The following is a 25,804-nucleotide window of genomic DNA, read 5'->3' as shown; positions in this document are numbered from 1 at the left end:
CATTTAAAAATGGTTATTTATGTATATAGCAAGGCTATGCGATGTTAATGAAAATAATTCATTGTTTGTACCTAGATGTGATTAATTTTCATATTCTTTTATAGTTCAACTGAGTTAGCACGGTCTCTCGTCACTTCGCAGACACGAGATGAAAGATGAGGATCTGCATATTTTTTCAAGCTTTGTCAACAGTATGATTTATGCCAGATTTGTTTATGATATTAGGCTGACAAAAATGTATGCTAATTGTGGATTTTGGGACCATTAGATGAGGTTTGATGCCTACTGATCAATATGCAACGATGTTGTAAAAATGCAGCTTAACAAGCCAACATTGAAGTGCTTGAAATGCTCTACAAGATTGTCTTTACGGCTCATCAATCGGTGTCCATATAGAGAAGTTATGGACAGTTTAATATTTTCTAGGGGTCGAATATGATGTCTTTATACCGAACTTAAGATACATGATTGAGTGATTTGCTTCAACTCAACTGGGTTCCCGGTGATAGCAACTAGCACATGCTAGAGTATGTGCTTTATTGTGCTCAAATTGGGAATTCAGTTCTAAAGTTATGACCGATTCAGTTTTCAATGCAGTCTAAGATATCCATGAGCAGGGAAAATTAGTACATAAGAAGTTAAGGTTTGTTTGGCACTGTTTTAGTTGATATCTGGGCAGAACAAGCTGATCTTTGGATTGCCTTGACTATCAACATGCCAAATGCGACACATTTGTCGAAGCAAAGACCGTGCTTAATGATTCTTTATTTGATATGTATGCCATATGTGATGCTTTTACAAAAGCACACAAAGTTCTTGATGGGATATCTCTAGGCAATGTCGTTTAGCATTCCTTTGGTCATTATCCATGGTAAATGTGGTTATCTCTTTGGTCATTATCTATGGTAAATGTGGTGCTTTCTCCAATGTGACCACTTGGTCGACAGCTACTGGAGAAACATGTGCCTAGTTATGCTTGGTTGCTAGGTAGGAGTTGTCGGCGTAACAAGATGTACTTGGTAACACTTGGTCGAAATTGTATGTTGTCGGGCTATTGGCGAAACAAGATGTGCTAGGCAATGCCTTGGTCAACATGTACACCAAATGTAGTGCGCTCAAGAGCCGAAGGCACAAAATGGTCATCCATTAATGGTTTTTTTGTTAAAGATGTGAATGGGAAAAGGGATGTGCCATGGCGCAAGCATGGCTGCTTCAACTGTGGGGATTTGTGGTTGGGGATTGCAAGTCAATAGGCATACCAACATCGATGCATGTTATTGATTTGTAATAGTTTCCAGAAATCAAAAATTGAGCATATGTTGGTTGGCGACATCTATTATGTGTTAACTTTGCCATTTCTAGCAGCCCTGAGCCACAAATTCAATTTCCAATTGTGATAATCTCTTTCAAAAATCGCATCAATCTTGTCTCGTTGCTCTATTGCTCTTTAATTATCCCTATTTGCACTGAGTTTTCTTTGGTTTGAGACTACTCTTATCATCCGTCTATAGCCAGAAGCCTGACGCTTTCCCGGTGTACCCCGAAGAATCGCGCACTCCGACAACGGCTTTCACATAATTGCAAGAAAGAGTATTTAGTTATTACCTAGCGAGCAGTGATTGATGAAAGGGCGGCCCAACGCGCACACCCCGGCATGCACACCTTGAAACTCTCTATACAAAGCCTACCTCCTCTACACCAGTACCAACAATCAAATAAAGACAAAACTAGGTGACATGTGCCCTCTCCTTCAAAATTCTCATCACGAGGAGCTGAGCCGTCTGGAATTTATACGCCTGGTGTGCTCTCACACACAAAGGGGAGGCTCGCTCCACCCTGCTCACCATTGCCCAGCGAATCCACAACCCCTCTCTACCATCTCAACCGGCCACCACGAGGAGGCACTCAGAGGAGGGAAAAAATGCAGGCCAGCCCCAAAACAGCCCTCGGCCCCTCTCAAACCCTGTCTCCCTTGGCGCTTCTCCTTCTGGCACCCCAACTTGCCAAAACGTAGCCTCCTTTCCCCAAATTGACCTCCCTCTCTCTTTGCTCGCTAGGTTTCCTTTCTCAATCGTGAAAATCAAACGTTTCTCTATAAAACTCCGGGCCTGAACTCTTGCTAGTAAAACACCATCTCACCCTCAACTCCTTGCGCCAACAATATAAACAAAACCTCTTTGCAAAAGCCGCAAGCCCAAATTCATCAACCGCATCGAGCCCAGTGTTAGGATTTGAAGGGCAACCTATTCTTTCAAAAGATGGGCTGTAGAAAAATGCACCCTTCCCTATAGAAGGGTCTATTTTCAATTTGCCCTTCCAATGAAAAAATTTCGCATAATTTACAAGGCAAGATACTATATTTTGTCAATGAGTATAACCAATATACATATAGACATTGTAAATGAGCATTAATATATATAAAATGTTTTTTAATTAGCCCTTCCATTGACATGTATTCTATTTTTTCACCCTTCTCTATAGAAGGATAATTTTTGAACAAGCCCTTCCAATGACAGACTAAAAAAAACTTTGGCCTTCATACGATCGGCAAAATGCCTTAAGAAGGGCAGATGGGCGTCAAATCCTATCACTGATCGAGCCTGCACATCAAGAAACTCTTCAACATAGCTTCCAAGGATAACCTTCCAAAATACACTATAATAAACATACATATGGTATCTGTGCCGAAACTCTCCCACGAATCATCAGCTGCTATTGTGCTACATAAAGCATACAAATCATCATAAAACTCCTCCCCTCATACTTTGCCAGACCCTCTCCGCTAGGGCTCTCACGCTCGGCAGTAGCTTACCAATTGGAATATATTTATCATTTCCATAACCCATACTAGAGTGTTTCCTATGGCATCTTTCATCAAACACAGAGGTAGGTAGAACCTATGACCCCAAGGCAGGGCAAAAATCTTCATCAAGGAACCATACAGGTGCGAGCAACCTACAACAACACATGTCTACATCCCTATCTCTGATAAGAGTGAAAACAGCTCGGAATTCCCCATCGTAAATACTCTACTCCTCTTCATTCATAGCGGATTTTTGCTTCATACACGGCAAAAATGGCATCTTCTCATAGTATCTCACTAACATTGTGAGCTTTTGAAATTGAATCGCCCTGCGCGGTGACACATCTGGATGCAAACCAATTTGACTGCATCATCATTGCCCAACCCTTTCGTAGAGCATTCATGCTCTGCCGTTCATGCACTTTATGTACCTTATTTGCTTCCTCAACCTTGTTATGCTCGGCATACAGAGAAACTAAAGCATATGCAATTAATAGCTTTCGATGACAATGAAAGTATGTATTTCCTTATTGTACCGTTGAGCTACTACTATGACGCTGCAAGAATTCAAGATGAAAACAGTATGATAGGCCTGCAAGACATGCTCTCAGTCTGAGCTTGGGTGAAGCAACTCAAGGTTTCCTCACAATGTCCATGTTCCACATATCCTGCAAATAGTACATTGCATGGTATAGCATCACAAGCAGATAATACATTTAACACCTCTTGGAATTTTTCTAGTAAGCCACATGTCACGTGACACATCCAACCCTATGTGTCCGTGGACAAGCTACTTCATAACAAGGGTTCAGTCCAGTCAGTTTAGATTAGCAAGTGTTCTGGCACTTTTGTGAGTCTGTTCACAGACCGTGCATGCCCAGGTACTTAGTGTAGATGCATATCCTCTGGTTGCACACAACATGACCATAAGCATTCCCATCAGAATCCTTCAGGAAAAATATTCTAGTGTATTTTACCTATTTTTGATATTTTTCACTTATTATTTTAAGTGACTTTTGTTGGGAACTGAGTAGGGCAAATTGGGTAAGATAATATATAAGGAAACCAAGGCTAGCACTATTTGGCAAAAGAGGAAGGAGAAAACAGGCCACAGGCAACACGTTCCCCCCCCCTCTCTCTCAAGCAGGACACTCTCCCCCTTGGTGGCGATTTCGTCTCAAGCAAGACCTTCAGCACTTGGCGTTTTTAGCAGAGCTCATCGCCATACAATCCCCAGCCTTGGCGTTTTTCATGCAAGTCACCATCGCCATAGAGGCCAGCACTTTGCGTTTTGAGCAAGACATCATCGCCCCCCTTTCCTAGGGTTTTCAGCAGCGCCATAATCTCAAGATTTCAGCAATCAAGATAAGCCCCAAACTAGTGATTTGGACAGCAGGTTTCAGCCTAAAAACAGCGTTTTGAAGAAGCCTAAAATCAATGTTTTTGCATCATCATTTTTCAGCCTTCTGGCATTTTTGGACAGCAGATAAAGTACATCAGTTTCAGCTTTAGAGTCAGTCTCGTCATCCCCGTCGTCGACATCGACATAGCCTAGACTTGCATCAGTTCTCATTCATCCACTTGTACGAGTTTGTGCAATCAATAGTAGACCACTCTCACCAACGAGAGTGGGGCCTTCGGAGGAGGATTTTACAACATCTCTGGTGTCGTATTCTCTTCTCTCTCTATCTCTCAGTCTCATACACTTTCACGCACAGTGTCCATTCACTTTGTTTGTGTCCAATGCACTCTCTCATTAAGAACGGAAGGCTCTCCCTTCCATAAGAATAAAAGGAACCTTAAGCACAGCTCGAAGCACTCATCTTGAGCAAAGTTCAAACATTCACTCCGCTGCACCTTACATTGGTATCAGAGCTTTGACACTGTTCTGTATCACTCAAGGAAAGAACCACAAGAACCACATATTTTTTTTCTTGTTAAGGTCGCACGAATCCAAGTTAGCTTGGGCGTGTCGATTCCTAATCGTGTTTTTGAAGAGTGACAAGAATCCCAGGAAAGAAGGACTTGTCCAGCCTCCCCTTGTGCCTTTTTTCACTCATTGAGAGCAGACCGTGCACTTAGCGACCGGCCAATCGACGTGAGGTGGGAAAAAGCAACCTTGGTGTGAGCGCAAGGCCGCCAAGGGGTGCGCCTGCGAAAAAGAGCAGAACTCGGGTGAAGAGAAGATCCTTCTCTAACACAGATTGCAAGCAAAAGAAGAACCTCAAGATCCTCAAGAACTCAAGACCCTCAAGAATCGAAGAACCCAAGACCCACAAGAACCCAAGTTCCTCGTGAACTTAAGTACCCACAACTTCAGTGCAAGGTCATCACCTGAAGCGGAATGGAACCCGGGCATGAGAGTGATGGGCAACAAAGTAGTGAAGAAGAATTTCAGCAATAGGGGGGTTTTCCTGACCCTCCCCCTTCGCCATCTACGCAAGAAATTGCACCAAACCCCATGGAAGATTTGGTTAAGTCAATGATGGACATGATGGCAAAGCAAGAGGCGACTTGCATTGCCGCGGAGCGTGATCACCAAGACAAATAGGATCGCATTCGCTTGGTGACCAAGGAATGGAAAGAAAAAAAAGCGGTAAGAAATGTCGACTTGAAGCAAGCTCGCTTGGTGGCCGAAGAAAGAAAGGCTACTATTGAGCGTGAGCTTGTGCAAGCGTGCTTGGTGGCCGACGCAAGAAGGGAAGCGGCTGAAGAAAGCTACTTTGGAGTTAGAGCGTGAGGCCTAGAGAGAATAACGCATGAATGACTTGGTACTACATGTCCTCACCTCCAAACCCAAACTGGTCAAAGAAGTTGGTGGTTCATCAAGTGGTGCAAGCTGAGATTCTAACTCCAACAACCCCGTCACTGAGAAGTTGACGTTCAGTAAGTATGATGGTAAGATGGACGCTAGTGTTATTCATTCTTGGTTGCATCAATTTAATGCTTATTTTGCGACAACTAAGAAGACAAGAAATAGGAAGGTTTTGACGGCAGTTATGTACCTTGCCGGTGATGCCATCAATCGGTACCACGCATGGCAAGAGACACAGCTAGCCACGCACCTAGAGGAAGCCGACGGAGATGCGTCCCTTTCCTTCAATTGGGCCGACTTCCAAAACAAGCTCAAGGCGCGGTTTCTGCCTCCTCAGTACCTAGCACGATTAAAAGACGGTTTCTGCCTCCTCAGTACCTAGCACGATTAAAAGAAGATTGGCGCAATCTCAAGCAACATGATATGCCAGTCATGTATTTTTATAACGGTGTTTTGCAGCTTGGCACTCAATTACGCAAATCGGATGATGAGCGCAAAGAGGTTTTCCTTTTTGAATTAGACGAATATATCAAGTTTGATGTAGAAGTCTTTGACCCCGCGGATCTCAACAAGGCGGTAGTGTGATTGCTCTCTCCCAAGAGATGAAGCACAATAAGGGAAAGCCTAAGGAGAACAAGACTTCTCAAGGTCCTCTTTCAGGATGTGATATGCTTTTGGGCATAAAATGGTTTCGTGAGCATAACACTCTCATTGATTGGGAGGCTAACACTGTCACTTTAAATGCCAAGACTGACTCTCCCCTTATCATTTGTGCTGAGGAGAGCTTGCATTCGTTGCCTCTCATCTCTCATGTGCAGGTTAAGCGTGAATTATGACGAGGAGCACAAGCGGCATTCATCTATGTTGCTCCAGTTTTCCAGAGCATTCAAGCTCCAGCTAAGTATTCAGATTTGTTTACCAAGTTTAAACATCTCTTTTTGCAGGATGATCTTCCACCTTGTCTCCCACCCGAGCGACCGGAGGACCATCGCATCCATCTTATGAAGAGGACCCAACCTCTCAGTAAAGCTCCCTATTGTTTGAATAAGACACAGGAGAAAGAGTTAGAGCGACAACTCACGGAGTTGGTGGCGAGAGGATTCATACGTTTTAGTGTAAGTCCTTTTGTTGCTCCTACTTTGTTTGTTCGTAAGAAGGATGGTTCGTCTCGTTTGTGTGTTGATTACAGGGCATTAAACAAGAGGACCGTCAAGAAAAAGTTTTCGATGCCTTGTATTGAGTATATCCTAAATAGGCTCAATGGAACAAAGGTTTTCAGTAAGGTCGATCTCAAGTGTGAACACCATCTGGTACGGGTATTCAAAGGCGACATCTTCAAGATTACTTTTCGCACCGAGCCAGGATAATAGGAGTATGTTATTATGCCTTTTAGATTGACAGGTGCCGTGGGTACATTTAACCGTCTCATGGTAGGTCGTTTCGATGATATGGTCGATGTATGTGTGTTCATCTTTTTGGATGATATTCTCATTTTTTTCTGCATCGTGGGAACAACATGAAAGGGATGTCGAAAGGGTACTAACCCGTTTCGATGAGTGTCAGTTGTACATTGCAACTAAGAAGTCTGAATTTTTTCTTACTGAAGTCACTTATCTGGGTTATATCATTTCTGTAGAAGGCATCAAGCTAGACCCCACGAAGGTGGAACAGGTTCGTAATTGGGATTTGCCCAAAACTACATATCATGTGCGTTCTTTTCTTGGGTTATGTCAGCATATAATTCGTACATAGAGAATTTTGCACGCATTACTACATCTATGAGTGATGTTTTGAAAGGGGTCAAGAGTCGCCGTCAGCGCGTAGACTTGTCGGAAGCAACCATTGAGGCTTTCGCAGCTCTCAAAGTTGCAGAGACAGAAGCACTGTATCTTATCCTTGCCTCTTGAGATGATCCCTTTGAGGTATGGACGGATGCGAGCAATGTCCCCATAAGCGTTGTGCTTCAGCAGCATGGTAGCCTATAGCTTTCCTTAGCCGGAAGCTCAATAGTGCGAAAAAGAATTATTCAGTTTATGATAAAGAACTTTTGTCTGTCATTGACTCTCTTAAGCATTGGAAGCATTTTCTTTATGGTAGAGTGCTTACAGTACGCACAGATCATCAAGCCCTCAAGTGCTCCAGTCTATGCCTAGAGCACATTGGAGTGATTGCCAAGCACGGCGGTCACAATTTTTTGAGCAATTTGGAGGTTTGATTGAGTATGTGCCTGGAAAAGCTAATCCTGTTGCACATGCATTGAGTCGCAAATGACAGATTTTGGCTCTTGAGTCAAGATCCACATTTTCTGTTCAGGGTGTGTCTTTCGACAGCATTGAGAATCAGTATGCGAATTCCGAGTTTGGTAAGCATTGGTTGCAAGTTCTTGCTTCCCAAGGGCCAAGAAACTATCTCATTCGTGATGATTTGTTGTACTTTCGTCAACGTTTATATGTGTTGCCCTCTCTCAGGTCAACCATATTGCATGATGCACATGATTCTCTTACAAGTGGACACAGGGGATTGAACACTACTTTGAAAAAAATTAAAAGATTCTTTTATTGGCTTAAAATGCAAAAGGATGTGTTTCGTTATGTCACTCAGTGCACTATGTGTCAAAAGGTAAAAGCTCCTCGGAGTAAGTAACAAGGCCTCTTGCTTCCGCTACCTATTTCCGATGGACCTTTTCAAGATATTTCCATGGATTTTGTGACTAACCTTCCACCAAGTTTGCATTCAAAGAACACTCAATGTTTAACAGTTGTTAATCGTTTCAACAAGTTTTTCATGTTGATTCCTTGTAAAGCCACAGTCACTGCACAAGATGTAGCATAGTTGTTCATTAAGCATTGGTACCCCTCTGTGGTTTGTCAAAATCAATTGTTTCAGATTGAGATGTTAAGTTCACGTCCAATTTTTTACGCGCACTCTTTGAAAATTTTGACACTAAGTTAAATTTTTCATCGGCTTTTCATCCACAGTAGTCACTTTTGACTCGCTCAGTCAGTCAAATGCCTTATGCCAATGCTGAAAGTTAGTCATTGGATGAGATCTCTGAGAGTGTAAAGCTTCGGCTAAGCAAGGCTCAGGAATCTTATTCGGGGCAGGCTAATAAGCATCATTGAAATATTTCGATGAAGGAAGTGGATTGGGCGTATTTAAGAATCATGAAGCAACGTCTTAAGCAAGTTGGAAAGAAGTGTCCCAAGTTGTCTTTTCATATGTATGATCTATTTTCAGTCATTAAAAAGATAAATGAGGTTTCAATGAAATTGCAGTTGCTTAACTCATGGTCAATACACAATGTTTTCCGTGTTTCTTGGTTGAAAGTGTTTCAGTGAACACCTCCAAAGGACATTTCGGAAGAAGAAGAACCAGAGATCATTGATGAAGCTGAAGTCATGGAGCCAGAGGAAGTGTTATTGCATCAGTTTCGACATGGTTCGAAGAAGCAAGTGAGACAATACTTTTTGAAGTTTAAGGATAGAGAGATCCACGAAGCAGTGTGGATCAACGAAGAGTTTTTCAAGAACTATCCAGAGTTATTGACAGACTACAAGGAAGCCATGCAGCTCGATATCAGTACCTCACTTTAAAAAAGAGGAGATGTCACGTGACACATCCAACTCTATGTATCCGTGGACAAACTACTTCATAACAAGGGTTCCGCCAGTCCAATCAATCTAGATTAGCAAGTGTTCTCACACTTTTGTGAATCTGTCCGCAAACCGTGCATGTCTAAGTACTTAGTGTAGATGCATATCCTCTAGCTGCACACAACATGATCGTAAGCATTTCCATTAGAATCCTTTAGGAAAATTTTTCAATGTATTTACCTATTTTTCCTATTTTTGACATTTTCACTTATTATTTTAAGTGACTTGTGTTGGGAACTGAGTATGACAAATTCGGTAAAATAATATATAAGCAAACCAAGGCTAGCACAATTTTGGCAATAGAGGAAGGAGAACACAAGCCACAAGCAACAGATTCCCCACCTCTCTCTCAAGCAGGACACTCTCCCTCTTGTGACGATTTCCTCTCAAGCACGACCTCCCAACCCTTGGCGTTTTTAGCAAAGCTCATCGCTATACAACCCCCAACCTTGGCGTTTTTCATGTAAGTCATCATCGCCATAAGACTCCCACACTTTGCGTTTTTCATGCAAGTCATCATCGCCATAGAGGCGAGCACTTTGCGTTTTCAGCAAGACATCATAGCCCCCCTTTCCTAGGGTTTTCAGCAACGCCATAGCCTCAAGATTTCAGCAATCAAGATCAACCTCAAACCAGCTATTTGGACAACAGTTTCAACCTAAATACAACGTTTTGAAGAAGCCTAAAATCAACGTTTTTGCATTATCAATTTTCAGCCTTCTGGCATTTTTGGACAACAGATAAAGTGCATCGATTTTCAGCTTTAAAGTCGGTCTTGTCATCCCCGTCGTCGACATCGATATATCCTAAGCTTGCATCGGTTCTCATTCATCCACTTGTACAAGTTTGTGCAATCAATAGTAAACCACTCTCGCCAACGAGAGTGGGGCCTTCGAAGGAGGATTTTACTTCTCTGGTGTCGTATTCTCCTCTCTCTCTATCTCTCAATCTCATACACTTTCATGCACAATGTCCATTCACTTTGTTTGTGTCCATTGCACTCTCTCATTAAGAACGGAAGGCTCTCCCTTCCATAAGAATAAAAGGAACCCTGAGTACAGATTGGAACACTCATCTTGAACAAAGTTCAAACATTCACTCCGCTGCACCTTACATTGATATCAGAGCTTTGGCAGTGTTCTGTATCACTCAAGGAAAGTACCATATATCTTTTTTGTTTGTTGAGGTCGTACGAAGTTCGCTTGGGCGTGTCGATTCCTAATCGTGTTTTTGAAGAGTATCCAGTAATCAATGCAGGCCAAGAAACTACATCTTGGATTTGAAGCATGTTAAATGCCTGAGCATAAGGCAAGCAACCCCACTTTGCATACATGTCAAGTAAAGCATGGCCGATGGCAGCATCTACAAACAAAAGGTTCTTTCTTTCAATCTCGGCATATCACTTTCGGCCCTGAAGTAGTGCCCCAGAATGCCACAAGCTTTCAATGTAAACAAATTTGAGATGGAATCTGGTGTGATGCCTTCAAGCTGCATTTTTTCAAAACAGTTCAATGCTTGGTCACCTCCTCCCAATACAACACATCCTTGTCTAATGTCAAATAGGTTGCTGCAAGCATTTGCACTTTCCACCAAAGTTTCATGCTTCTCTTCCTCACCATAGCTCTCAAAAGCTCGCCCGACTAAGATGCTAGTAATTCGCATTTTTGATACATGTCTACTACGGTGTTGCCTCCTGACACATCAGCTTGATTGGTGTAAGGTTCATCTCTCGAAGACACCATATTCAAAATCAAAAAGTAAAAGCTTATGTCAGACAGCCTTATCCTAAATTTGTACATGAGCTGTGCAGATGCTGATTTTGGAGAGTAGATCCTTTTTTCCTGTTGCTCCCCCTTGACTGCTAGGGCCTGTAGGACCAGTAGCCTCTATAGGCCACATATTTGCCTACCCTTCTTCCCTCCATCTGTACACCTTTTCTGAATGAATACAAGCTGCACTAACTGCTTTCCATACTGTGTAACCACCCCCAAAACCTACTGCTCATGACATTCATCTTTCCATAAACCAAAGCAGAGAAAAGACTTCATGGAAAACTTCTGGATGATGTAGCTAATGGCTTCAAAATGAACCATTTCCTTACATTCACACTGCTCATTTGGCAACTTTGATACACATTTCACATCTTGTGATTCACAAAAACGTTCAATCTTGACCTTCAACAATGCACACATGACTAAAACTGAGCTGAGAACATAAGGAACCAGCAAGAAGGCACAACTTTCCAGCATCTCACATTGCTGGTAATTGTGTCGTCGTTGAAGGCTGAAGCTTCAAGGACTCTATCCTTGCTTCGGCCCTTTGAACCTTAAAGGTCATACACGCATCCATTTCAATATTGGGCTCATAAAATCCCCATTCAGCATCAAGGCCAGAGTCATCAACGTCGACATCAAAACAAAGCTGTCTGCATGCATCCTAGTCAGCCACCTTTTGGCGCAGTATGGACGACAACAACAAACTCACTTTTGATACATATATCTTCTAACTGGTCACCCTGATCTTCCACAACAGCAAGAAACTTTGATATTGTTGTCTCCTCATCAACCACACCAGTAGTGCATGCAAAAGTCTCAGCATTAGTGGACGTTTGAGAATCCAAATGCACGGATACTGCTTCAAAGTGATATCATCTGAAGGCAACCCAGCATGATCAATGGTCAATTCATCGCAAGAGGACAAACTACCATAAGAGCATGTTTTCGCATCCACAACCACCATACAAGCCCCATCCATGACTACATCACCATGTGTCTCAAGAGCATCATCAACATACATAAGACCTTCATCGCCTTGCTCGGCCAAGGAGACCCCCTCATCATGAATCTCGGTTTCTTCAACACCTTGTTTTCTCACATGATGTTCCCCATTACGCATTATGTCCAACAGCGCACTCCAGATCCCAAGATCCTCCACAAACATGGAGCTTGTATCACCCCAATCATTCTCAGAATCACTTGTATACCCATCACTGGTAGAATCCAATGACCTTTCAGTATCTGAGAGACTCTCTTTGTCAATGGTTGACCGCATAATTCCATCTCAATCTTGCCAAAAAGTGATGAGCAAGGCTTGTTTTATCAAGTCCTTACTCCTCTACTCTCTTGCTGAAAGTGTACAAAAGTATCTCCGTGCATCTTCCTTGAGACCTTGCCATGCATAGTCTATTTTAGCTTGGTCGTTGTAGATCTGTAACGCCTCCATCTCCTATTGCACAAGCCATATCCAAGCTTTGACACTTTGTCCTGATTGTCCATTGAAGTACCTGTCAATGCAAATGTATGCCTTAAAGCTCCACTTCGATATAGACTCCTCCTCGAAGTTGCCCTTGGAGACTACATAACCATGTCGGCTCTTCACAACCTGTATGCAAAAACGACCATTAGTACACGGCTATTGGGTGCACTACCGGAAAACCAGCAAGATCACCAAAAGATGATTGGGGAAAGTGCGGCCCGACGCGCACACTCAGCATACACACCTTGACAATCTCTATACAAAGCCTACTTCTTAGAACAACACTCAAATAAAGACAAAACTGGGTGAGGTGTGACCTCTCCTTCAAAATTCTCGTCACCACGAGTTGAGCTGTCTGGAATTTATGCGAACACACACCTCGTCTGCTCTCACACACAAAGGGGAGGCTTTGCTCCACCCTTCTCACCATTGCACAACACATCTTCAGGCCCTACCGATTCCACAACCCCTTTCTACCATCTCAACCAGGGAGAAAAAGCAAGCCAGCCCCAAATCCGCCCTCGGCCCCTCTCTCAAACCCTGTCTCGATCTCTTCCCTTGGCGCTTCTCCTTCTGGCACCCCATCTTGCCAAAACGTAGGCTCCTTTCCCCAAATCGACCTCCCTCTCTCTTCGCTCGCTAGCCAGCAGTAGGGGGTAACCAGTTCGGGGAAAATCTCTCATTACAAAAGAATATTCGCTTTTGGGCGCAGGAGAGAAGATCGTGCATGTGTTTTTTTTTTTTTTGGGGGGGGGGGGGGGGGGGCGCGCGCGGGGGAGGTGGCTCAAAGAGGAGGTGCAACAGGGGGCGGAGGGGAGGGATAGTGCAAAACTGCTGCAAGCGGGAGGCGGAGCAGGCGAAGCCAATTTTCTCAAAAAGAACAAGTGATAAAATCACGCGGCCTACCCTTGACAGCAGCTGCAGTGGAATGTAAAAAAGACCACCTTTTGAACCTCGTCACTAATTGACACCTCCATTTGGAGGTGGGATCAATGGCTCACGATCACCGGTTGATCGTGACCGTTGGATTGCATACGAAATGCAAAAGATTATTTGATCCCACGATCACCGGTTGATCGTGACCGTTGGATTGCATACAGAATGCAAAAGATTACCGCTTTCTCGGATCCGAGACTTGAACCCACTACCCTCTCCCCCACAAGATTGACTCTAACCACTAAGCTAACGCGCACTTGTTGAAAGGTGTGTGTGGGATAAGTTTATAGATCACGTCATTGCGGATAGGTTTACACCTAGTTCACACCGAGTTCGCATTGAGTTCACACCAAATTTGGTGTGGTGTGCAGGCCCTTCCCAGTTCACATAGTTCACACCGTGTTCACGTCGAGTTCACACCGAGTTCACACCAAATTTGGTGTGGTGCACATGTCTTCGAGTTCACGCTTAGTTCACACTTAGTTTAAATGTCGATCGGACGGCCTGGATTGCACCCGCCTCGCGATGCCTACTGTGGGCCATTGATCCCACCTCCCTGGGGAGGTGTCATTTAGTGACGAGGCCATTTCAACTAGTCTTGCTTTTTCTAAATTTCATTTTTCATAAGATTCCCCTTTCTCTTTCGCTACCCTGAACCAACGCTCAACCTGCACTATGGCTGTGGAGCAGCTCGCGCTGAGACTGAGAGAGAGAGATAGACTTAGCACATGAGGCCGGACGGCCGCCGTACGACGGCTCCTTTATTCCAAGAATATACTCCGGCCGGCCGACAATATTGAGCACATGATAGCCGGTCGGCGCCCAATTGGTGGCTGGCCGTCCGGCCGCCAGAGGATTTGAGCACATGGATAGTGGCCGGACGAAGACAATCAGCCCCTGATCTCCCTAAAAAATATTTATTGAGTTTCTTTTTTTTTTGTAGTTGCGTAGACGCATGCTATGGGGGGAATCCACTCCGTCAAAGTCACCTGGGATTTGAATCCAGCCCCTCCACAGGCCATGCACACATTCTCCTCGAAGGTTGCCCAAGCCTTTAAAGGATATAATGCTTTTTTTTTTTTAATGACATGCAAATACATCAATCAAACAGCACACACAAACAAACAGTGAAAAACATGAAGCCATAAAACGCGCAAAACAAGTATATGAATCAAGCACATGATACAATATGCACACACGTAGAAACATGCAACAATGCAAAAATAAAAAAGCGTACCATCAGATCCAGCTATTCCTACAGAACACACAAAAAAACAAGTCAGTTTGATTCATCCAATCAATGCACACATAAAGATTCGCGCTCTCAATTTTGCGCGATTCGCCTATTGAAATCCGTATATAGTGCTGTGCGCATTCTAAGGCCTGTTGCGCACTGACGCTTCATCGCACGCCACCTCAAGGCCTCCTCTACATTGGGGTGTGGCTCCATTTGCTCCAAAGGCTCTGGTTCACCCTTCAATTGCACAAAATTATGCAATACGCAGCAAGCGCTAATAACCAAGGGAGCAAAGGGAAGATTTACATTGAGGTCGTGGAGAATGCGCCATCGGTTTTTTAATATACCAAATGCATTCTCAACCTTAACCCTACCCTTCGCAATATGTCTATCAAAAACATTCTTTTGTGAGGAAGGTCTTGTCCACCTTTGGATTTATAATCTTTGAGAAGAAAACTCGTTGGCTTATACGCTGAATCCCCCACAATATACGGCCTCACTCTCAAGCCGCTCACTTCTAGAAGAGGCGTATTCAAAACCTCGTTCCGCTTCATTTGAGCATATATTGCAGACCCCTTGAAGACTGTGGAGTCGTGTGTGCCTCCTGGTGCACTACAAACCACATTCCAAAATATTTTTATGGAGTCAAGAATGCCCTGAAGAAGAATGCTGTGGAATCCATGGCGACTAACATACTGTGCAGGAAAAAAGTCGCCCTGAGGCTTACGTGCAAGCTTTATGTGAGTGCCATCAACTGCACCACACATGTTCGGTAGGTCCGTAATGTCCTGAAAATCTTCTATGATCTTTGCTAATCGCCTTCCCGAAGGCGTCTCTAAGTGGGTCCGGACAAGCATCTCATGAGTGGTGAGTGCCCTAATGATAAGGTTGGTGTACTTTCTAATGGTACAATCTCCCATCCCAAATAATTGACATAATGTTCTTGCAGAATAGCCATGTCCAAGTCTCCATAGCACGCAACCAAGTGCTTGATCAGCTTGGATGGGAACCCTAGACCATCCATGCACATCAGGACACGGGAGATGGGGCAAGATCAATTCTTTCAGCTCATGAAATGCCTCGTAAGACATCCTATAATACATCCTAAAAATAGCTTGACAGTTTAGTCGCCCTGATGTCCAAATATCTGAGTGGATGACATTCCAAAATGTCACCATCCTAAGGAAGCACCACCACATTCGTGGCTCCATCCCAACCAAACCCTCCTCTATCAAACCAAACATGGATGCAATGCAACAGACTACACAACCAATCAAACAAAAATACATAGACTGCATTCTATGCCTCCTACGATCCTGCCCTGGGTCTTCCTCACTAGGGGAAACAAGATGCAAATTTAGCAACAACAAAAGAAGCAGTTCAGCTGCATCATTATCATCCATCCTATATTTCCAAAAAACAAAATAACGCATTAAAGAATAATACCAAGCAAAACTCTGATTCCATTTGATTCCTCCCTCCCTCACTCCCTCACTCAAAACAATTTTATGGCGATTAGTAAAGTACCTTGGGTTTGGTGACAATCTTTGCGAGGTCCAGTTGAAATTTTATGTACATCTCCATTCGTCGAGCCTCCTCGTCCATCTTGAGCTTCAACAATCTTTCCTCTTGAGCAGCCCGCTCCTTCTCGCAGTCTTTCATTGTTTGGGCCATCCCTTTCATCCCCTCTCCGAGCACTTTGGCAATAGATCCTAGCGATGTGCGTCTGGGCTCTTTCACTTTTTGTGCTTTAACTCCAGGAAGGTCTTCGACCTGAGGGATTCGTGTTGCATCCCCCGCATCCGCTGCACCTGTCACACTCGCAGTCTCCTCTACAATAATCTCACCCTCGCCTCGACCCTCGCCCTCTATCTCCCCACCAATCTCCCCCTCCCCCTCATCCTCTCCATCATTGCAGCCGTCTCCCTGTTGAGTGCCCTGACTCCCTGCATGAGTGCTTTGCGAGCTAGCACTATCAAAGGCTCCAGGAATCCCCACACATCGTGGAGTGGATGACCACAAAGTGTCGACCACCTCGAAGTATTCCCATGTGGACCTTACCCCCCCAGTGGTTGTTTTTTTTTATTTTTCTTTTTTATATTTTTTTTCTAAGAGTGTCTATGCGGTTCCTGACCTGCTCTGGTGTAAAGGTGCCAGTGACCTCATTGTTTAATTGCAATGTAACTTCGTCCCAGTCTTTCGGTCTCAAATTACCTTTGTTCACATGAGACCATCGATCTTCGTAGTGTTTAAGCAAGGTCGATGTTGCGGTCTCGTCCCACACTGGTATCGCCACACGAGGGCGTTCAGCCCCCTTGGTCGACTCGCTAGATGAGGTCATAGGAGGACGCAATGGAACAATAGACGAGGCAGTGGACAGAAGAGAAGGCCTAACATTCAATGCGGGCATGGTCACAGAAGCCCCCATGCGAGGAGGCCTCAAGCCTTGGGGAATCAACGGGGAAACTGATGTAGGTTGGGGTCTTGGCCGTATGAAGAAAACACCCGGAACAACACTCGGCTGGAAAGGGATGGTCGGCTGGCTCAATCCTATGTTCTCAATTGACTGACTCTCATTCAATGAGCCCCCCCAACCATCCTCTTGAAGCAACTGCATAAACCCTAGGTCTTCATTCAATTGGGTTTCAGACATTGTTTCGTTACCACCTATTAACCCTCACGGCTCACGGACACCCCATCACCTACGACGGACGTGTATTATGTATTTGGTAGAGTCAGGTACCGGGCTTGTCGGACCAATAGGAAAAGGGTAAAAGTGATCGCCGATGAGAGGCGCACTCTAACCGGGACATTCAAGGGATTAGTTGGCTAAGCATGGGCGCCCAAGTGTGAATGGGGTGAGCTCATATAAAAGCCAACTAAACCTAAAATTCACTCATTCTCTCATTTGTGCAATAGAAGAGTGCTCTTGCTCCATCTCCATCTCCATCTTCTTCTTCTTCACCTCCTTGTGTGTGTGTGTATGTGAGAGAGAGAGAGAGAGAGAGGGAGAGTGTGTGTGCGATCGAGCATTACGAAGGCACGACGGCGGCGAAGCGGTTGAGCGCGGCACAACTGCAGCTTCTTTTTCATCGCGGCGAGGAATCCTCCACGGCAGGAGCATAGAGCGGTGAGTGACACACCATTGCCCTCTCTTGAGCTTGCTAGATTAGTCTTGTTGTGTGCTTGGAGCCATTTGTGGCTCGCACACGGTGTATCGGCAAGTCCCTTGCTTCGACAGTGTGGCAAGGAGCGCACATTTTTGGCGCCGCTGCCGGGGAATCGCCCTGCACTAAGCCCAAGAGGCACTTTGTGCTTCTCCTACGAGTTGTTTGTAGTAGGAAAGAAGAGGAAGAGGAAGAGGAATGAGTTGTTTTTCTGCAAGTTGTTAATTTCTGTGTTGTCTGCAAGTTCTGTGATTTCTGCATAATGTTGTGTTTTCTGTTTGCACACAGTCTTTGCACGATTAGTAGTCGTTAGCTTGTTTGCAGTGAATGAATAAGTAGAAAGGCAGTTAGCAATTTCTGCTTGCACACAGTCTGTACACAGTTTTCTGTCAAGGTTTGCCTGCACACAGTCTTTGCACAGTAAGGTAGTGAGAGAGGAAGTAGGTGGACAGTTAGCTCACTGTCAGCAAGCAGTTAGGAGAGCAGTCAACAGATTAGTTAGTAGATTAGTTAGTGGTTAGTAGCACTGTTAGTAAGTAGATAAGGTAGTGAGCTGTCTGTGAGCTGTTGACTGGGAGGTTAGGTAGGTGACAGTGTGTGTGACCAAAACCGCGCGCGGTCCTCGCCAAAAAAAAAAAAAGTTATAAAAAAAACCGAAAATATTTAAGCGTGAGTGACTGGGGGGCTACACTAAAATTTTGATCGGGATCGGGATCATTTGCCCAAGCCCAAGCCCAGGCCTAGGCCTCAGTCCTCAGTCTTATGATATACACTAGACTCACTCTTATATATATACCCTACCCCCTCAAGAGGGAATGAGAGCATGTGGGGCAAGTCCTCCACTCTCCTCCCTTCTCTTCCCACTTGCACCCTTAGACTTTCTAATTTGGGCCTAGTTCCCTACTAGAAATTGACGGTTTTAGGGATTTCGAGGGCATAAAGTGACCAAACGGAGAGCTGTAAAGCACGGCATGTCCCTCTGACCGAGACGCTCGTTTTGAGCTATCATACATTCTATTCTATAGCTGGGTCAGAAAAAAAAGACCAAAAAATCAAAAAATAAATAAATAAGAAAAGACTTGGGTTGCAAAACACCCAAAATTACTAGGTGAGCAGCCTTCACGGGCCCTCACTGACACTTCTAGGGGATCCAAGTCATATGAACCTACGCTCTGGACGAGTGTTAAAGCACGGGCATATTGGTAGTGCCTCCATTTACGCGGGCACTCATTATTCCTCCACCCTAGGTTCTGGACCTTCGGCCGAGACTCAAGGTAGCGCGACCCAAGATCCTCATATCGCGTCTAGTGATTCTTCCTCTGACTACGAAGTCATGGAGGGGTATCCTACAACAAACCCTGATAGTTCAAGTCAAGACATGCATGCCATGGGCCCACGGCCCGGGTCTAGCGTGTTTAGCCGCTTAAAAGAGACCCTTAGTAGAGCTACTCGCTCCGAACATGCGGTTAATGAAATAAATGAAGGGAGTGGGGAAGTAAATTCGTCATTCATGCCTAAAATGGACCCTATGCTTCTTGAGAGTGTGCATGTGAATGTTCCATCCATTGCACCTCCTGATCTTTTAGGACTATCTCCCTCTGAGGTTTTACTACCCGATGGTAGGAGTCTTGCCGAAGTACAAGAGATCGAACGCTATATGCAAGCAACAAGGGAGAGGGAAATTGAGAACCTACAAAGGCTAGAACAAAGTCGAGCCCTAAAAGCAAAGGCTCCTATGACAACAATCATGCCAGCCGAGCAACCGAGTGCTCCCAAGGTAGCAGTCACGGAGGGGCAAGCTATGGGGAGAAATAATGCTTCCACTTCAAGGGAAACCTCCAGCACGCCAGGCCTAGATGGGATATTCCTAAACGAAAATTGGGAGTATGACCTACAAGCAGAAGCTTTAACTGATCGGTACACAGGACACACCTATCATGTGGGTTGGTTAGATGTTCTACAATCCACATCGGGTGCTACTAGCATAGATGAGCAACAACAGAAAGTTTGTGATGTCCTCCATAGGATTGTCGAGTTAGAAAGACAGAACACAGGGATCAACATGCCTTCAACAGGCCTAATGAGATTCTTGGATACGGGAAAGGCCAACCAACCAACCCTGTCACAAATGGAGACTCCCTCAGTGAGCCCCATTGATCCTCCATATGTTGTTTCGCCAGGAGCCTCAGTACAATCTGAGCCCACAAGTGGCAGCTTTACCTTCCCAGATCTAGCTCATCTTTCTCTTAATGACACTACGGCTACCATGCATATCCCAGTGGTGAGCATGACAATAAGTACACCATGGAGTTCATTTGTTAACACTGCGCCTATGCCTAGTAGCACAGTGCCCCCAACTATACCTACATGTATGTATCAATCATGTGCACCTGTCGTACCTCAACCTCATGTAGCTCCTACACCTCCGATTATTCCAAGAGCTTACAATCCACAATGGAATTATCCAAGCTCTTATACAAGTGGAGCCATGCCATTTAATAATAACATGCCATATCAGGCACCCCCTATGCCTAGGGCCACGCCTGTAAACTTTGGACCATCGTCTGGTACACCACCATTCGAAATTTGGGACCCAAGAGCCGCGCGTATGCCAAGGCCAAGGCCAACTCCCATCTCACATGTGGTTCCAGGAGCACATACACCCATTATACCTGCTCAAATAGGAGATTTGGCAGCATTTGCTCAAACTATCGGTCGCTCTATTGCGGAAAACATGCGTAGTGCACCTGATAGAGAGCCTAGGAGCAAGGCAGTTCAAGTAGCTAAGCTCACACAGAAATTCAATGGAGACGGAGATGCTAGAAAGCATATGGAAGTCTTTGAACATGTGTGTGATTCCTTGGAAGAGCACAATGAGCTACATAAGTGTAAGGCTTTGAGTTTGACCCTAAGCGGAAAGGCTGGAGATTGGTATAGAACCTTAAGAGTAGAAGAGAAAACGATCTACTCTACTCTTAGGAGACTGTTCTTAAAAGAATACATACGAGAGGGAGTACTTTGGGGTGTAGCCTCTCAGCTCTAGAAAGCCCAACGAGAAGAAGGTGAATCCGTGAGAGACTTCATTAGTCGCCTAAAGAATTTGAATTCTCGATGCAATCCAAACGAGCGATTCAACAACAACCAATTGCTCAATAGATTCATTAGGGGACTACGACATGAAAGTATCTATAATGGCCTAGTCATTAGAGGTATCACTACTTGGGAAGCAGTCACCATGAATGCAATCCAATTGGAGGATAATTTAATGATTGCAGGAGAAAGAGTGTCTGCTGAGCCGAAGTCTAGTAGCTCACAAGCGTCAGGGCATGAGCCAATGAAGATAAAGCCAATCGTGAAAGAGCAAACGATATCTGAGATGACTTTGGCAGATCTCACCAAGGCCATCCAAGAAAGCCTTAGGGGTAATCGTGCTCCACAAAACACTCATATGTATCCAAGAAGGGAGCAACAATGGTGCTCAATTTGCTTGGGCCCACATACTACGAGTGAATGCCCTACTTTCAGAGTAAAGTTTAATGGGACTTGTAACGCGTGTGGTAGGTATGGCCATCAAGCGAAGGATTTCCTAATGCTTAAACGCATCATGGAAAATAGACCGCCTATAGCTTGGGCAGACTCACCTCGAGTTCCTGCATTGATGCCTACCCCACCCATGGATCAACAGTTGCCATTACAGCACATGGTCCCTAGAACCCAAAATGTGGTCCAAACCACGCCATTGCCACCTCCAGTGCTAGGACCGCAACCCCCTCATCCAAGAGTTACACCTATGAACCAAATAGGTTGCGAGACATCTAATACTTATGTAGATTGCGAAGAGGACATAGACTCTAGTATCATCTATGGAGTCGACATGCTTGAGGAGTGTCCCATGTACTATATGGAAGACCATTGGGGACAAATCAAACCGGTATATCAAGCTACTGCGCTAGCAGCAAGAGGCCAAAACATTAATAGTTTTGCCAGGAGACCACCTCTTTAGTGCTACGAATGTGGTGGACCACATCGAGTAGCTGAGTGCCCCATTAGAATGCAAAAGAATGCTGCACTAATGCAAAAAAGTCAAGGGAGTGCATTGGCAATGTCAATACTCACTTGTAATCGTTGTGGCATAGATCATTTGATCGCACAGTGTCCTAACAATCCAAATGCACCGAAAATCACACCATTGAACATAATAGAGATTGTTGATGGGACACCACCAACTATAAACATAGCACCAATGAATGCACTCACACGGTCGATGCTCCAAAAGCAAAATTACATCCTTGAAGAGAGAGATGCTGCATCCATTGGCCGAGCGAGAAAGAAGAAAACACGAAGAAAGAAATCCCTTAATGCTTCTAGCTCAAAACCTAATTCAAAGACTAACATAGGGACAGGAGAGGATCCCGTGTATATGAATGACCCTGAGGATGACTCAGATTCGATAGAGACCACGGAGACCAAAACTGTTACTACAAAGGAAAAAGCCAGTGAGGAGGATCACGAGAGGGACTTACGACGAACACCAAAAGAGTATTCAAAGTTAAACCACCCAGTTGCGAACCCCCAAGATAAGCCACGAGAGACAAACAATGAGGATTGCAAGAGAAAGATTGGAACCTATCCAAACCCAACAGTGGAAATTGAACGAGTCCAACAACTGAGGGGTTTGGTGGACGAAACTCAACGAACATTAGAACCTGAACCCAAACATATCCAGATGTCGGACACAGTGTTTCCCACACAAGTTCAACCTCACAAGAACTACATGCCGTTAGCTATACCCAGTGTCATTCGGGAAGAGAGTGAGGGTAGGACATCTGAAAGTGGACACACACCTTTCCTACTAGAGAGAATGTTTGGTGAGGGAATACCCGACCCCCTTGAGGAAGTGGAGATTCCATCTTCACCATTCTCTTGTCAGGGTCCTACGTCCCACAAGATGCCATTAAATGTTGCCAAATTGATGGATTTCATGTCTTCAGAAGTTAGAACCACCATCATGTCCAAACTATATAAAGACCCCGAGCTAGTCTCAGCTCTTCGAGCTTTCCTCAATGGAGAATTACAGGCCGGATTACACAGTTTGCACATATGAACAAACCTGACTCGGTAATGAATGATGAGGAACATTTAGCACCACCATCTGACCTAGCGGGACATGAATCTGTAATTGAAGTACCCGTTAACAAGTTGGGGCAATACTTTGAAGGTGATGAATCTAATGCTACTCTGCCAATCACTACTAAAGGATTAACTGTAAAGGGAGTCCTTGACGGTGGTGCGGGAGTCAGCATGGTGACAAAGAGTTGTTGGGAGTCTATGGGGCGACCTCACCTTGAAGCCACAAGCGTAGTGGTAAAAATGGCTAATGGATCTATTGTTACGCCTATTGGAATGCTTAAGGATCTCAGGATCAAGGTCTTGGGACACAAGGTAAGGCAGACTTTCATTGTTATGGATTTTTCCAAGCATCCTATGTCATTTGAGATGATCTTAGGGCGTCCATTCATGAGGGAAGCAAAAATGGTGCATGAATGGTCCAAAAACCACGTCTACTTACAGTTCCAAGACTCTGTCATTCGAGTTGATCTTTTAAGTGGTCGAACGCATCCTCTAGGAAATAAATTCATCATTGATAATCGATCAAACACAACAATTCACTCATCTCCATTACAGTATTGTTACACATGTAACGAAGACACGGATATTGGGGAGAACTCTCCTTATATGGATATCCTACCCGGAATGGCTGAGTCAGACAATGTTGATTGGGTACACCTAGCGGCAACTATAGATACATGGGGAGCTAGAGGAACAACCTGGGTAACACCAGATGGGGAAGAGATACCACACATTGCACCAGTAAACATGTTAGGTGTAGCGCATGTAACATCCGATGATAAGAAAGAGGCACACCTACCTGAGAGTGAAACCGACGATTCCTCAAAGGCTTCAGGCAAATACACATCGAAAACGAAATCTCAAAAAGAAATGGATTCAGAACCTGAAGAAACATCGAGTGAGCCAAGTATAGAAACTGAACACTCAAGGTCTAGTACGACCATCTATGGTAATTTATATGAGAGTGAAGAAGATACAAGCGAAGACCTATCAAGCGAGTCGAGTTCAAACATTTGCCAAAATCAAACCCTTAACAAGAAACAAAGGTCATATAAGAGACGACGATATCGAGCAAATGTGAGAGCTAGGATAAACAAGGAAAGATCTACTGCAGAATGGCTTAGCTATCTAGGGGCATGTGATGCTCATCGAAAGCTAGTAGACAATTGGGGTGAACATCTCCAAAGTGTCATGTGGTGCAGCCCGCGACCCATTGACCTCGCTCAATTGGAGGCTACAAAGCCGAAATTGAGTCGAACTATAATAAGACGTCAAAACCGAGAGTTAGCACAACAACAAAAGGAGGCAGAACTAAAAGAAAGGTCTCCGTCAGGACAAGAGCCTGCTGACTTACATACGGCTCCTAAACATTTTAAATCTTATACCACGGGGGAGCGAAAGGTTGTGTATGCCAAAGCCCAACGAATACCTACCAATGGAAGCAGTGGAGTCTATGATGGTCCAGCAGTAGTTAAAGAGATAGAATTAGCAGAACCAGGTGAGGAGTCTAAACCAGTCTTTATTGCTCAAGAACTTACCGAAACTGAAGAGGCTGTACTTAAGGAGCTCCTCAAGGAATACAAGGATATCTTTGCTTGGACATATCCTGACATGAAGGGCGTTCCACCTTCTGTGGTGCAACATACAATTCCCATGATCAACACTGCTAAACCCGTCCAGCAACGACCCTATCCAATGAATCCTAAGTACGCCAAAATTGTACAAGAGGAGATTGAAAAACTTATCCAATGTGGATTCATATACCCTATTGAGCACTCAGAATGGGTTTCTCCAATAGTCATTGTGCCAAAAAAGAATGGGAAACTAAGAGTGTGCGTGGACCTCAAGAAAGTTAATGCAACCACTAGGAGAGATCATTATCCCTTGCCATATTCAGAACATGTGCTTGAAAGAGTTGCGGGCAAGGAAGCTTATAGCTTTTTAGATGGGTACTCTGGTTACAATCAAATCACAATTGCATTAGAGGACCAAGCTAAAACTGCTTTTATCACAGAGTTTGGAGTGTTTGCATTTCGTGTTATGGCTTTTGGCTTAACAAATGCCCCTGCTACATTCCAACGATTAATAAACACTGTGTTTAAAGAATTTCTAAGGGAGTTTTGTGAAGCTTTCCTAGATAACCTTTGTGTTTATTCTTCTTGGGAGAAGCATTTGTTATATCTACGAAAAATATTTGAAAGGTGCAGATTTTATCGCATCTCATTGAACCCTTTCAAATGCCAATTTTGGGTTAAGCATGGAGTCATTCTAGGGCATATAGTGTCCAAGAACGGGATATCCACAGATGAGAGTAAGATTAAAGCCATTGCCGATTTGCCACCACATACTAACTATAAAGGAGTTCAAAGATTTATGGGCCATGTTGGTTATTATCGAAGGTTTATTTTAAACTTTGCCGAGATAGCGCATCCATTGTACAAGCTTCTTATCGAGTTTCACTGGACGGAAGAATGCCATCAATCTTATGAGTTATTAAAGAAGGCCCTAACAAGTGCTCCAATCCTGCGAACACCCGATTGGAATGTACCTTTTCATGTGCATATTGATGCAACAAATTTTGCTATTGGGTGTGTTCTAACTAAACCAGGAGAACATAAATTGGAATACCCTATTAGCTTTGCAAGTCGCCAATTAAATGATGCCGAGATGAACTACACTACTATAGAGCGCGAAGGTCTAGCTATGATTTACGCAGTAAAGAAATTTCGCTATTACCTTCTTGCTACCAAGTTTGTGTTTTATGTTGATCATCAAGCATTGCTATATTTGGTAAACAAGCCGTGTTCC

The 25,804-nt window shown here is 44.2% G+C and overlaps 1 protein-coding gene and 1 pseudogene across 1 annotated transcript; both read right to left on the bottom strand.

The window, feature by feature from the left end:
* Positions 1-9,522: 9,522 nt before the first annotated feature.
* Positions 9,523-13,286, bottom strand: LOC147452606 (uncharacterized). The gene is made up of 2 exons (XM_086518235.1): positions 12,844-13,286; positions 9,523-12,652 (listed from the first exon to the last, which is right to left on the bottom strand). Exon 2 carries the CDS (start codon positions 12,320-12,322, stop codon positions 11,774-11,776), a length of 549 nt encoding a protein of 182 aa, XP_086374361.1. The 5' UTR covers positions 12,323-12,652; positions 12,844-13,286; the 3' UTR covers positions 9,523-11,773.
* A 1,500-nt stretch (positions 13,287-14,786) lies between these two features.
* LOC147452605 (uncharacterized) lies at positions 14,787-16,933 on the bottom strand (annotated as a pseudogene).
* Between the last annotated feature and the right edge of the window lie 8,871 nt (positions 16,934-25,804).

The sequence above is a fragment of the Adiantum capillus-veneris genome, chromosome 8 (assembly GCF_014529385.1).
Source record: "Adiantum capillus-veneris isolate H3 chromosome 8, ASM1452938v2, whole genome shotgun sequence".
Taxonomy (NCBI): Eukaryota; Viridiplantae; Streptophyta; class Polypodiopsida; order Polypodiales; family Pteridaceae; genus Adiantum; species Adiantum capillus-veneris.
This window is presented reverse-complemented; position numbering and strand designations above follow the sequence as displayed.

Bases quoted from the DNA above. Each gene is read 5' to 3' on its own strand.
- LOC147452606 (XM_086518235.1), bottom strand. From the start codon at position 12,322: ATGCGGTCAACCATTGACAAAGAGAGTCTCTCAGATACTGAAAGGTCA.